The sequence below is a fragment of the Neovison vison genome, chromosome 11, assembly GCF_020171115.1.
Source record: "Neovison vison isolate M4711 chromosome 11, ASM_NN_V1, whole genome shotgun sequence".
NCBI classification, from domain to species: domain Eukaryota; kingdom Metazoa; phylum Chordata; class Mammalia; order Carnivora; family Mustelidae; genus Neogale; species Neogale vison.
The window spans coordinates 164,722,289-164,735,114 of record NC_058101.1 but is presented as its reverse complement, the minus strand read 5'-3'; the positions used below and the strand labels follow the sequence as shown (position 1 = coordinate 164,735,114).

The following is a 12,826-nucleotide window of genomic DNA, read 5'->3' as shown; positions in this document are numbered from 1 at the left end:
ACGCGTTCTCCCGCTCTCCGCTCAGCGCGCTCGAGTTCTCTTTCCCCCGGGGCGGCGGGGGCGCTCTAGGGCCGCAGGTTGGAGGGGTCGGATTCCGGGATCTGCAGGATGCGGCACACGGCGCGGATCGGCCGCACCAGCTTCTGGGCCGAGGCCGTGGGTTGCGCCATGGGACGCCGAGACTCCGTGCTGCGCCGCGGGGAGGGCCGGGCCGGGGCTAGGGAGCGGGTGCCCCCGGAGGGAGAGTGGGAGCCGGGCCGGGGGGAACGTGCGCCCCGGGTCGGAGAAGGCCGAGGAGGGGGGGAAAGGCCGAGAGGCCGGGGGAGGGGGTCGTGCCTGGAAGTGGGGGCCGATCCCGGGTCCCAGGAGAGAGGCACCAGCGAGGGCGCAGCACCGCGCAGTGCGACTAATGGAGGCAGAGCGCGGCGGACAGCGCAGCAGGACCTCTCATCGCCATCGCCAGACGCACAACTGAGAGTGGGGAAGCTGCTCCGCCGGTTTCCTCCTCCAGCACCCTGCGGGAAACAGGAGCCCGTGATTCGGCGGCCCCGCCTGGGCCTGCCCCCTCCCGGGCCCCGGGGGCTTCCGCCAACGCCCCGGCGATGCCACCGGCTGCGCACGGGGAGAATGAGCCCTTTGTTCCCCCCTCCCCCCCGCGGCACCCGGGCGCCTGCCGAGAGAGGCTCCCCCGGGGCAGCGTGCCAGCTTCCCAGCCGCCCCACCCTCCCGTGGGCCCGGCCCCGGAGCCTGGCAGGCGGGCAGCACCCCCACTATAGGTGCCAAGCCCGGGAACTGGAGCAAAGGGCGGGAGGGGCCGGACCAGGCCATGGTGGGGCGGGGTGCCCCCCGGGGTGCTAGGGCGGGGCGGCTGGGAGGGGGGGCAGTGCCAGAGCTGGCAGGGGCAGTCGGGTTCTCACGGGTCAGTGATGGGCGCCTGACCCACGCCAGCCGACCCTGTGCCTCCTGGAACACTTGCTCCTGGTCCTTTGGTTCTGTCACATGGGCACAACCCGCTGGCCCATGTCTACCCTGCCATATCCTCAAAGGGCCAAGCTGCTCCTCACCATTCTTGACTCAAGACCCCTTCCAGGGCCCAACAGTGAACCCGGGTACTGCCTTAGCAGTTCTGGGGAGACCTAGGCTCTAGTTTATCCCTACTCTAAGAGCCTAGGTTTCACCAACTGTCCAGACAGGCGGTCGGTTGGAGCAGATGAGCCCCAACACCTGCTCTAGCCCAGTGTTCTGAGGGTCTGCCCCATCTTGATTCCTAGTGCTTCCAGGCCCAGCACTGGAGAAGAGCCCATGGGAGTGGCTCCTGGGAGGGAGCAGAGAGGAGGAGAGGAAATGGGAAAGCAGGGCACCCTCCACCCGGGGAAGCATCCCGGCTCCTCTGCGGGGGTGGTTCCAGAGCACAGACACAAACAGACAGATTCAAACACACAGACAGATTCAGACACACATAGAAACCCACACGCCCAACCGGCGCTTCCCTTCCCTGCAGGCCCCCCACCTCCCACCCCACGACTCCTCGGCCTGCCTCCCCGTGGAAGCCATCCCCGGTCTGCCTTCACCCAGCCTGGGACTGAGGCAGTGCCACCCCACCTAACCCCATCCCATCGATGGGATGAGTTCTCAGATGCCTCCGGCCTGGTCCCAAGTCACCATCTCTCTATCACCCCGGGAGGGGGGAGCCATGAAGAGCTGGGAGGAAGCCTTCTCCCAGGAGATGCAAAGAGAGACAGGAATCCTTTCACCAGCTGAGGAGTAGAGGAGGGGGCTCGAGAAGAGGAGGCCCAAAGGGGCGCTGGGCAAGACTTGGCCCTGTTGGCACCAACTCCCTCAGTCCCTCCACCTCCCCCCAGGGGCCGCTTCTGTGGCAGGGCAGGCTGGTAGGGGTTGTTTACATGACTTAGTTATTAACACTCCCTTCCTCCCCCAGCTCCCCTGAGGGGTGCCCTGGACCTGAGTGTGCCAGGGGAAATGTCCATGGGGGGCCCAATGTGGACCATAATGCCAAGGTCCAGATAGCGTCCGCAGCAAGGTTGGCTCCAGGGTGCAGCTGGGGGTGGTGGTGGGGTGTGCCTCTGGTCCCCCATCTGTGTCCTCTGTCAGCTGAAGCTTATGGGAGAGTCTAGGGGGAGATTCCTTCAGCTTAGGACCTAGAAGAGGCTGGACAGGGCAGGGTGGGAGCCTGGGTTGTCCTGGGTGCTGAGGGCCTGTCGCTGTCATCCCCAAGAAGATGGGGACTGTCCCAGGGAAGCAGGACAGTCATCCCCCCACACCTCAACCCCCACCCCCAGTTCCATGTCTGCTTTGTCAGGTCAATCTCTGAACTAGAACTGGACTCTCGGGACAGGCTTCTAAAATGCCCAGGGGGTCATGGGAGTCGGGGGAGAAGGCCCTTTCCACCCTCACTGGCTTCCCATCCTGCCCCACAGCCCATGCCACTGGCCCACAGAGCCCTTGTAGCCGGCTGTTCTGTGCCTGAGGACGGAGCGGATCGAAGGAGACACAAAAGATACAAACATAGAAGGAAAGCCACACATGCGTGGACACAATGCTGGATTCATGGACAAAGGCAAGCTGACCAGCACCCCCAGAAGCGCCTGGGCCCACCCTGGGCTCACACCGACCCCTCACGCGCATACACACACACACACACACACACACACTGATACACACGTTCATGCTGACAAGCGCAGCAGCACTCACGAGCCAGCTGCCCTCACCCTGTCCCCAGAGCCCCTTACCTGGGCAAGCACAGTGCCCCTCGGGTAGAACAGCCCCCTGCCCAGGGGAGGGCAGCAGGCGGGGGCGGGGGAAGGAGCCCCGGAGAGTCAGGCCAAGCTGCCACTAATCCGGGCGGGGAGAGGGGGGGGCACCCACGTCAGAGCGGGGACTGCCGGGTGGAGGGCATCTGAGGACATCCCCTCCCACACACGCGGCCGTCTGGGCACCTAGCCCTACTTCCCCAGCCCCTCCATCCTTTAGACAGCTGAGGCTGGCCTCCCCCCACCCTACCCCCCACTCTTATGACAATGCCTGGACCCCGGGGAGGGCGTGGGGGAGGGGGAATACCGGGGAGAATTCTCCCAGGACCTGGGGTAAGGGGGAGAGGAAGGGAAGTGTTGGAGATGCTTTTGGAGCCAGGAGGAAGCTCTGGAGCAGATGCCCCCTCCCCTCGTGCCCACCCACCCACATCTCTGACCTAATTCCTCTTCTCAGTATGTACCTCCCCGTTGCTCCTCCTCCCTCCCCCAACCTCCCCTCCCCTGCAGTCTAACCACCCCGGTAGAGAAAGCTACCTCATTCTGCCCCAGGCTCAGGACCTTCTGCCTAGCAACCCAGATCTGGCCCCCAGGATTTCCTGAGTAGCAGGCACCATCCTCCGGCTGGGATTTCTGTCCCCTACCCAGCACTCAGACCTCCTGGCAAGTCCCTGACCTTTATGGTGGACAAGGGGTGAGAGCCTGGGGGCTTTTGTTGACCCCCTCCTGGGTGGGGCAGTGCCAGCCCAGACTCCCCAACTTGGCCAGGGCAGGGCTGGAGCAGGAGGCTAACTCCCTGAGCCCCAGAGTGGCCGCTATGACCGCAGCAGGAGCCAAGGGCACATGGAGGCCAGAGGCAGGAACAGAGACCTGGATGGACATGAAAGGGCCACATGCAGACAGGAGCTGAAGAGGGAGGGGAAAGAGAGGAGCCCCTCAAGGTCTGAAAGCCGGTGGGGCGGTGTGGAGGCAGGAAAGGGGAGGCCAGGAATTCAGGACCACACACACCCGGCAACTGGGAGGCAATGGAAGAGACCCTCACACAGACCAGGCAGACGACGGTGAAGCTGGAGAGTCAGCCCAGGGTGCAAACCGAGAGGGGCAAGTCCCTGGGCCCAGCTGAGGCATGTTCTTCCCAGGGGCCTGGCCCAGGTGCCTTCATCTTCCTCAGTGCCCAGCACAGACCCCAGCATGTCTTTGCTCCAGGCCAGTTGGAACGGAGGCCCAGCCTTGATCTGCCTGGGCCTCCTGGTGGATAATAGAAGGCTGAGGGCTGCCGGCAAGCCAGAGCCTAGAGGCCCTAGGGCCAGGAACCCCACACAGAGGGTGGCAGATATCTCTGTGATTCTCAGAGGGACACGGGAGGCTCTGAGGGAGGCCCAGCCTATACCCAATGCTCCAGTCTCAGGATCGCGTGTGTGCTTGGCCAGAACTTGGAATTCTCCTCGTCCCTTCCCCTCTGGGCTCCGCATGTCTCAGAACCCACGTAACTTGCAGCAGCCATTTGGCAAATGTGTGTTCTAGAGAACCTGCCATTTTCAAGGCTCTGTGACCGGCACCGAGGAGATAGAGTGGGCAAAGATGAAAGCACAAGGCCAGCTCTGCCCTCGAGGACCTTATGTAGTCACTCAGTGCATTTGTTCTTGTACCAGCAGTCTCTGGGGCCTCTGACATGTCCGACCCGGCGCAGGGCACCACGGTGTGACTCCTGGAGGTGGCACGTTTACAGACGAGGACAAGGTGCTTCTAGTGCCACCTGGGAAGTGGGGGGAGCTTCCCAGAGCAGGTAACGCTCAAGCTGGCAGGCCAGAGAATAAGTGGGCCTTCACCACTGAGCCACACACGTATGACAGTATTTCCCTTTGACTAAACCACCATTTGTTTCAGCCTGGGATACAAAGTGCGCAGGACAGCAAGTCTGTGCTTTACGAAGTCACATGAACAGGCAGACAATCTGAAGTGCTCAAGGCAACACAGAAGTCCGTGTAAGAATAGATATAGTGTGGTCTGGACAAGCCACCAACCCCCAGGAGGCAGGGGGCATGCTGGCCAACGGCTTCCTGGGACAGTCAGTGTCTGAGTGGGGAGGGAGCACAGGGCAAACAGGAATAGGACAGAGAGTTGGGTAGAAGAGGAAGATCGGGTCAGGGGAACAGCATGGAGCTATGAGACAGTCCGATGGACGAGGGGGCAAATACAAAGCAAGGTTTAGGGGAGGCCTGTTGGGAGGGAGGGGAAGGGCGATGCATGCACCAACACAACCCACAGTGTACCCAGAACCGGGGAGCAGGCCAGAGATAGGAGACCTGGGAGTTTGAGGAGGGGCTGGCAAGTCAGGGAAGGCTTCTTGGAGAAAGCAGGTCTGTAAGGAAGGCTGTGGGGGCTGGGAAAGAAAGGCTGTTCAGAGGCCGGGAGATTCATACCGCTGCTGCAAAGGCCCGGGGCCGACCTGGATGAGCGGATGAACGTGAGCGCTCAGGGGTTGGAAAAGTCAGGAGTTGTGGGGCAGCCGGCCTAGCAAGGAGGCCAGGGGTGGGCATAACGCGAAGAAGATCTTGTACCTGAGAAAAGTCACTATTTCTCCTCAGGGGCCCAAGGGACTCTGCTGTCCATTCTAAAGCCCATTATAGGAATGAGGGCAGGGGAAGCTCCAGCTCCCTCAACACCCCCATAGCTTCAGGCCTTCCCCAGTGCCCCTTCCTCTGAGCCTATGTCTCATTTGCCCATTCACTGCACACTCCTCTGTTGTGCATCCCCAGTGCCGGGGGCTGGGTCCCGCCTTTCCAGGTCTGCCACAGCAATTTCTGGGCCATCCTGCCTCATGAGACAGGACCCCCACGCGCAGGCAACATGACCCGGGACAAGTTGTTTCACCTCTCCGAGTCTCCGTTTTTCTGTCTGAGAAATGGGTCTAAGCCCTACCCACAGGCTCACTGGGAGGATTTAAGGAGACCATGTCTAAAAATGCCCAGGGCAAGGCCAGGCACGAGACCGATGTTCCACATGGGTCCATCTCCCTGTCTTTGCCTCATCTCACCCTGCGCTGTGGGGAAGCACACCAACTCCGGGGCCACACTGCCCGGTTCCAAGATGAGTTCTGCCATTTATTAGCTTCAGCTGTGTAACCTCGGGCAGATCACCTGTCCTCTCGGTGCCTGTCCTCCCATTTGTAAAGGGGCGCTGTGATCATTGTACCTGCCTCAGGAGGTTGTGGGGAAGATTCAGTACATGTATGTTAGGGGCTCAGAGCAGGGCTGGGTAGTCACGTCCTCAGTGCTAGCCATTCCTAGACTCTGCATCTTGAATGTCTCAAAACAGGCCTGGCACCTGGGAGAGACGCACCAGAGACTTTTTGAATGGATACATGCAGAGATGAGGCAACACCATGATGCAAGGGAATGCCTAGATAGGAAGTCATTGAACATCAGTATGTGAGGAGCTAAACCACCCCAGCCGATTACGTGCCTTCCCGAAATAAAACCCAGATAATCCCCACACCAAGAGTTAATCCACACTCCTCAGGTCACTCAGGGTTACCCCCCCCCCACACACATTTCCCCTCTTCCCACCCACGTCTTTGCTTCATCAAAAGTGGGAAGGAAGAGCAGGCATGGGTGGCTGAGGGGAACAGATGTGGGACACTGCGGTGAGACCAGCACCCAGGGGCAGGAGGGGGCAAAGCCAGCCCGGGCTATCTCAGGGATTAGAGTCAGGGATGACATAGAGTCAGCTCTGGCAAAGAGCCTGGATCTCAGAACAGGGGAGACTCCGGGGATGGGGCAGACAGGACCAAGGACCGCAAACAACAGGAAGGAACAGCGGAGAGGGCCCTTGGAGGCCAGGCCAGAATTCTGCATCGTCTCTCCAGCCAGCCAGCCAGCGGCCAGGTCCCTCTAGGGCAGGGCTCTGGCCCGCCTCTCAACCCCACCCTCCTTGACCTGGAAGCTAGGGGCAGCCCAGACCCTGGCAGCTGCTGCCCTCTCGCGGCCACTCTGAAGAGGTGCAATGCTTCCAAGGCCAACCTGGTGTTTACAGGAACTCAGGGCCCCTACAGCTGCCTAGAGACCCCCATGGGCCCATGGAGGAAGGTGGCCTCCTCCGGCCTAATCTGTTTATAGCTCCAGCTAATCCCCAGGAGATTACTGTGCTGCCCGTGTTCCCTCCACACCTCTGTTCCCACTGGCTTCTACTTCCCATCAAGGTCCAACTCCATCTCCTTCTGACGCTAGTCTTAGGCTCTGAACTGTCTCAGGGGTGTCCTCCCTCCTACCCCACTCCCCCATCTGTGTTCTCAGAGGTCTCCAAGAGCCTCTGGTGACGGTGCTCGCCATGTCACAACTATACATCAATGGTTTCCTCCCCCAGAAGACCGGGCCCTTCTAGCAGTCTGTCTGTCCTTTCATCCCATCCTAGGACTGGGACTGGCCTATAGCAGGCTGTCTAATAATGTGTATTGTGAGCACCAGGAATACAAACCAGGACACGCAGAACACTTTTATGTGTTTATTTACCAAAACGTGCATAAACCTGACCACATTCAGCAACACAAGACACACAACCAGGACACACACATACACACAGGGCCTTGGAGGAGGCTGTCAAGTACTTTGAAGGACAGGAAGGAATGAACATGGCTGGGTGGACTTTTGGTTTCACTTGCAGAGGTTTGGGAAGGGCTCTGGTCCCACACACCCAAGAGGGGAGAAGGAGGAAAAAGGCAATAAATAGAATCCTGGGCACAGCCCACTTTGGTACATTACAGGTGTAGCCCCGTGCATGGTCCCAGCAGCGTGGAAGCCAGGAGGACAGAGCCTGAGCAGCTGCCTTAGACAGATCAGACGTGCCACCAGAGGTCTCCTCCAAACGGCCCCCAGCGCCTCATAAGGCAGGAGAGGTAAGACTGGACCAGGCTCCACAGACCCTAGCTGTTCATGTCCGAAGAGATGGTCTTCTTCCTTGTCCGAACCTTCAGGGAGCGCGAGGTGGTACCCTGGATGGGGAGGGAGCAGGTACGACCTGAAAAGGTCTAGGCCCTGGGTACCTGGGTAGCACACCTCCCTCCCACTTCCCTCATGCTTCCCTTGCCACTGACCTCCCGCACCAGCGGCTTCCTCTTGACCACACGCAGGCTTTGGCTGCGGCTCAGAGGTCTCTCTCGGGGCCGGGCAGGTGGCTGGGGGACTACCTCGGTATCTGACCAACATTCATCATCGGTGTCACTGTCCTGCAGGCCCCCTGCCCGGTACCCTGTATTGAGGAGGGGGAGGCCGGGGAGACAAAGCTGGGCATTTCCGTAGTGGGAAGGCCAAGCCAGGCCTTCTTCGAACCTCTGGGGAAGCCATGGCTTGCATGGAAGCACCAGCCCCCTGAGAACAAACAGCTCCAGATCGCTCTCCCACTCACCGATGGGTGGCCTGTGGCAAGGGACTTGGTCCTCCAGGTAGAGGGGATCCTGGTAGGTGGGAGCAGGGTCATCGGGGATGGAGCGCAGGTCCTGCATGGAGAAGCTCCGCAGCCTTCCAGCCAGTGCACCCTGACTCTGCAGGGGATGGGGAGCCACCATGTCACCTGGAGGCACGGGGCTGGGGATCCTAACAGAAAGGGGTCTGAGCCAGCACAGCTGCTCAGGGAGGTGAAGGGGCCCAGGCCAAGGAACTGTAAGGAGCTCAGTAACCTTCTCGCCCCATGCCTTTGCAACACCAACAGGAAATGAAGGTCCAGAGAGCAGGAACAAGCGCTCATGGTCACTGTCCCAGCCAGGAGAAGTCTGAACTTCCAGCTTGTCCTCCTGCCAACACCCCACCTGTCACCCCTCACCCTGTTCCCTGGTATGGTCAGGTGTTCTCTCTTGGCTCCCTGACAGAGAGCTGCACCCCTCCAAAAGGCACTGGGGGTGGGGGTGCTGCTGGAGGGCTGGGGCCCAGGGCACCTTGGTGGCAGCCTGCACAGCAGCTGAAGCAGCTATGTTGAGGCCCCGTTTCCCAAAGCTGAGCACCGTCTCATAGCTGCGCTCCTTGGCCTGCACAATACAGGTGTCAATCTCCTGCGGAAGACAGGAAAGAGGGGGGCAGTTGGGACAGTTGAACTCAGCTGGACAGTTGAGTCACTCCTCTGCTGCGCACCATGCCTCCCTGCCCATCCCCACCTACCAGGGCCGATGCAGCCACACCAAGAGCTCCCCACCCACCCATTTCCACACCTCTGTGAGTGACCACAACACAGCCTCCTCCCACCATCCCCAAAACAACTTCAAGCTGGTGTTTCACAGCCTCAGATGGTCATTCCTGTGTGCTTGCATTTGATTACCATGAGAGGAAGAAGACTAGTTTATGTCAAGGTCAGTCCCACAGCTCAATGGCAGCAGGACCCAGATTAGAACCCAGATTATCACCTAGTATCCGGAACCCCAAGTATAGGGCCCTCTTTTTCACACCCACCCCTATGTTTCCCTACTCAACTCCCACGAAGTACCTTCTCATGACGGGACAAGGACGGGTGGACAAACTTGCGGTAAAGCAGGCTGGCCCCTCTGGTGTAAGGTGACAACAGCCACAGTACAAAGGCCATCTTGATCTCATAGTAGAAAGGGAACCTGTCAAAGGGAAGGGTGGGCACGGTCAGCCAGGGGGCCAGGCCGAGAGTGGCCTGTCACCTCCCCACTGCCCATAGACCTTTTGCATGCATACCAGGAAATAAAGATGTCCGTGAAGGTCTCCACCGCCATGAACAGTGCAAAGACTATCCAGTACATCATCCACCGGACCTGGGGGTGGGTGGCGGTCAGAGGCCAATAGCTGAGCCCACACAGCCAACTCCCCTGTCCCAAGCTGACCCGAGATTCCAGAGAGCCTGTGCTACTGCATTCTCCCGGCTCCTGGCCGGCCCCAGAGAGCTGTCTCTGAGAAACTCCCACCCATCTCTATGCCCAACCCCCCCAGAAGCTTCACCCACATGATCCTGCACAGGCATCCTCAACAGCCTGCCTTCCAACCGCACCCACTCTGCTCAGGCTATCCCATCTGCTTATGCCTCTGGAAGAAAGGGAGGCCAGTTCCGACCCTCCCCACCTTGCCGAGTCCTACCATACCCCTAAGGCTGTTGTCCCACCCAGTCTACACCAAGCCCTCCTGCCCACAACCACACTCACATATTCACGAATGTTTTTGGTCTTCACAGCCTTGTAGGAAGCATACGCTGGGTACAGCATCCCAAACACCAACCTAGAAGAGCGGGTAAAAATGAGTGGGAGGATGAGGGTCCTCCTGCCCCTCACCAGATGGCCACCTCCCTCATAGGTGTGCAGTGGCAAGGGCCTACCCCGTTCTTCCTGCTTGGCTTGCACAACCTGTGCCTGAGTCAGTGCCCTGAAGGCCACCTCCCCACCCTGCTGTTTACAAACACCCCAAGCCTGCCCAGGCCTGCACGGGTGCCCTATGGGTGCATGATGGAGTGGGAGCACACACAGCCACACACAGGTGGGTGGGAGGCAGGCTTCAGAGCTGGTGAGAGCACCAGGCCGTCCCCTCCCATGGGCATGCAATCAGGCCCAGAGCCACCAGACCTGGCACTGCCAGGCTGCAGGCAGGAATATAGGAGCCAGGTGCTGGAATACTAAAAGGTGAGAGGAGGACAGAGTGGGGAGGTAGAGGCCAGGGCAGTGAGTCATGTGACTGCTCAGATGGGAAGCAGGCACCTGGAATCTCCACCCACAAGGTGCCACAACACCTTGCGTTTGCTAAGGGGCTGCCAGGCCGGTGTGAGGGCCTCGGTCCCACAGCCCTGTCTGCAGTGTGTGTGACTGCGGGAGGGGTCGCCAGGAGCCAAGGAGACTTTGGGGATGGAGGACAAGCGAAGGTGCCGGCTGGCACGTGCGTGTCCGCAGGTCCGTTAACCCTTGTGGTGAGAGTTGAGGGCACTGTGCCCCCTCTCCCACCAGACGTTCCCATCAATCTTCCACCTCAGGAGCGGTCTGGCTCCTGGGGATAGAGGGAGTCTGATAGCAGCCATACTCACACCACCAGGCGACAGAGTATCCAGGACACCATCCTGCAGCCTCGGCACGAAGGGGGAACCTCCGCAAGAAGATGACCAGAGGGACGCTCACGCGGGGCTGGGATGGGGTAATTAGTGGAAGTGCAGGAACCAGAGGGGCGCTCGGGCGGCCCCTTGGCAGAGGCGGAGCCCGCCACCCCCTCACTCAGCAGTGCGCGGAGTCTGAAGAGTGGGGAGACCCGTGGGCTGAAGCGAGGAGACCGGGTCTCGGAGGAACCGACTTGGGAGCCGGTAAGGGCGGGTGCGTTCTTTCGCCCGCGGCGCTCCTGGGGCAGTTACGGCTCAGCCCCGCACTTCCTACTGCGGGGAACCAGGTGTTCGGCTCTCGCCGTGGCGCTGCTGCAGGTCCCGGGCCGCGGGTGGCAGTCACGGCCTTCGCTCGTCCGGGTCCCCGCGGTCTCAGCGGGCCCTGCCACGGGTAGCGGCCTCGGGGCGGAGTTTGCAACTCACTTGAAAGTTGCACGGAACTAGGTTCTACCCAACCCCAGGGCTCCGGCGCTTGGCGCAGGCGCAGTGAGGCCCCGGAGGGGGCGGGGCGAGGTCAAGGAAGCCAGCGGCCTGCCCCCTTAAAGGGGCAATGCGCCTCCTACTCGTGGATGAGGCCCAGTAGGTGAGCGTCCACCCTAATTGGAAAGATTAGGGGGTGGGAAACGGCAGCAAAAAAGGTGGGGAAGAGGAAACGAAGGAAACCTGGAGTCCAGAGTTCTCGCGGCTCTTCCCTGGCTTCCCCCTTTTGCCTTGTCTTTCCCTTCTGGAAAATGGGAAAAGGCATGGGATGGGTGCAGTGCCCCACTTCCAGGCTCACAGACAAGTGGGAGGAGGCTTGGCTGAGCGCCAACAGATCCAGGTCTTGCAGCCCTGGGTCAGGAGATGCTTAAACGCCCCGAAGACACGGAGTTGACCTAGGACGAAAGCAGAAGAAGTAGGAGAGGGAATCTGAGGGACTCATCACCGCGCCGCACCCCCTGCCCTCTCCCCGGAGTCACCCTGAAGAGTGGGTTTCAGGAGTTGACTTCTCTCTGGGATACCTCTCTAGAGCCCACCTATTTGGGTGGGCTGACCATGATGATTTGAGAGATTCCGGACAGAGCCCCCTGCCACCACTCCCCTACCCATGCCTTTTTCACCAGAAATTTGAAGTTCTATTCCTTGTGAGTCAAGAACACAAACATCCCTGAGAGCTGAATCATATCAACAATTGCCACTTTGTAGCTAATTTTTGTGTGCAAGGTCTTGACCCTTATGAAGATCCCCTCAACCTTTTTTTTTTTTTTTTTTTTTTTTTTTTTTACCATTTAGGAAATAGATTCCCTCTGTGGCATTTGTTACTGGATGATGAGTGAATGCTCCACTTGATCAGTCTTCTGAGCACAGTCCAGGAAGGGAGAGGGAACAGAGAAGCTCCTCTAGGGGCAGGGGTATAAGGGAAAGAAAGTAGGAGGCTTGAAGGAGAAGGCAAGCTTTGTTGCTTCTAGAACTTTATACTAGGATTGCATTCTTTGTTCTCTCTTCTGCATAGTGCCCCATTCCTCCCTCTGACAATAGGGACCATACCTCTCCACCCTGGGAAGCCACCCCCTCTGTTTCACAGGGCTGAGGTGAAGGACACAGCAGAGTTACCCTGAGCCATGTGGATGGGAAACTTGAACAGTTATTAATTTTTATTAGAGCCATAGTTAACACCCATCATCTATGGAAAGGATGGCATAGGTAATGATGGGGGCCAGGGAAAGGAGGCTTCCTGGGAATAAACACCAGGTAATGATGTAGTCTTAATTACTATCATCCATTTTATTGGTGGTGTTGGGTGTGAGAGCCAGCAGTGAAACCGACCCACAGGAGAAACTGCCCTGAGGCCTCCCTCTTCCCATCTAACCATCCCCTCACACTAGGCCTCACTCCTACCTTATGCTGGAAAAACAAGAGACTGCAAGGGCCAAAGTCCCACCACCAATCTCTAGGCCCAAACAATGTGATCGAGATGAATGTTGAGCTTAATTGAGGAG

General features: G+C 59.3%; 2 protein-coding genes across 2 annotated transcripts; both read right to left on the bottom strand.

The window, feature by feature from the left end:
- Nucleotides 1–65: 65 nt before the first annotated feature.
- Nucleotides 66–170, bottom strand: HRURF (HR upstream open reading frame). The gene has a single exon (XM_044224676.1). The coding sequence runs from the start codon at nucleotides 168–170 to the stop codon at nucleotides 66–68; it is 105 nt and encodes a 34-aa protein (XP_044080611.1).
- A 7,087-nt stretch (nucleotides 171–7,257) lies between these two features.
- On the bottom strand, nucleotides 7,258–11,309 carry REEP4 (receptor accessory protein 4). The gene is made up of 8 exons (XM_044225189.1): nucleotides 10,782–11,309; nucleotides 9,916–9,988; nucleotides 9,455–9,531; nucleotides 9,240–9,360; nucleotides 8,698–8,811; nucleotides 8,172–8,307; nucleotides 7,861–8,015; nucleotides 7,258–7,758 (listed from the first exon to the last, which is right to left on the bottom strand). The coding sequence occupies exons 1-8, from the start codon at nucleotides 10,811–10,813 to the stop codon at nucleotides 7,690–7,692; spliced, it is 777 nt and encodes a 258-aa protein (XP_044081124.1). The 5' UTR covers nucleotides 10,814–11,309; the 3' UTR covers nucleotides 7,258–7,689.
- Nucleotides 11,310–12,826: the final 1,517 nt, after the last annotated feature.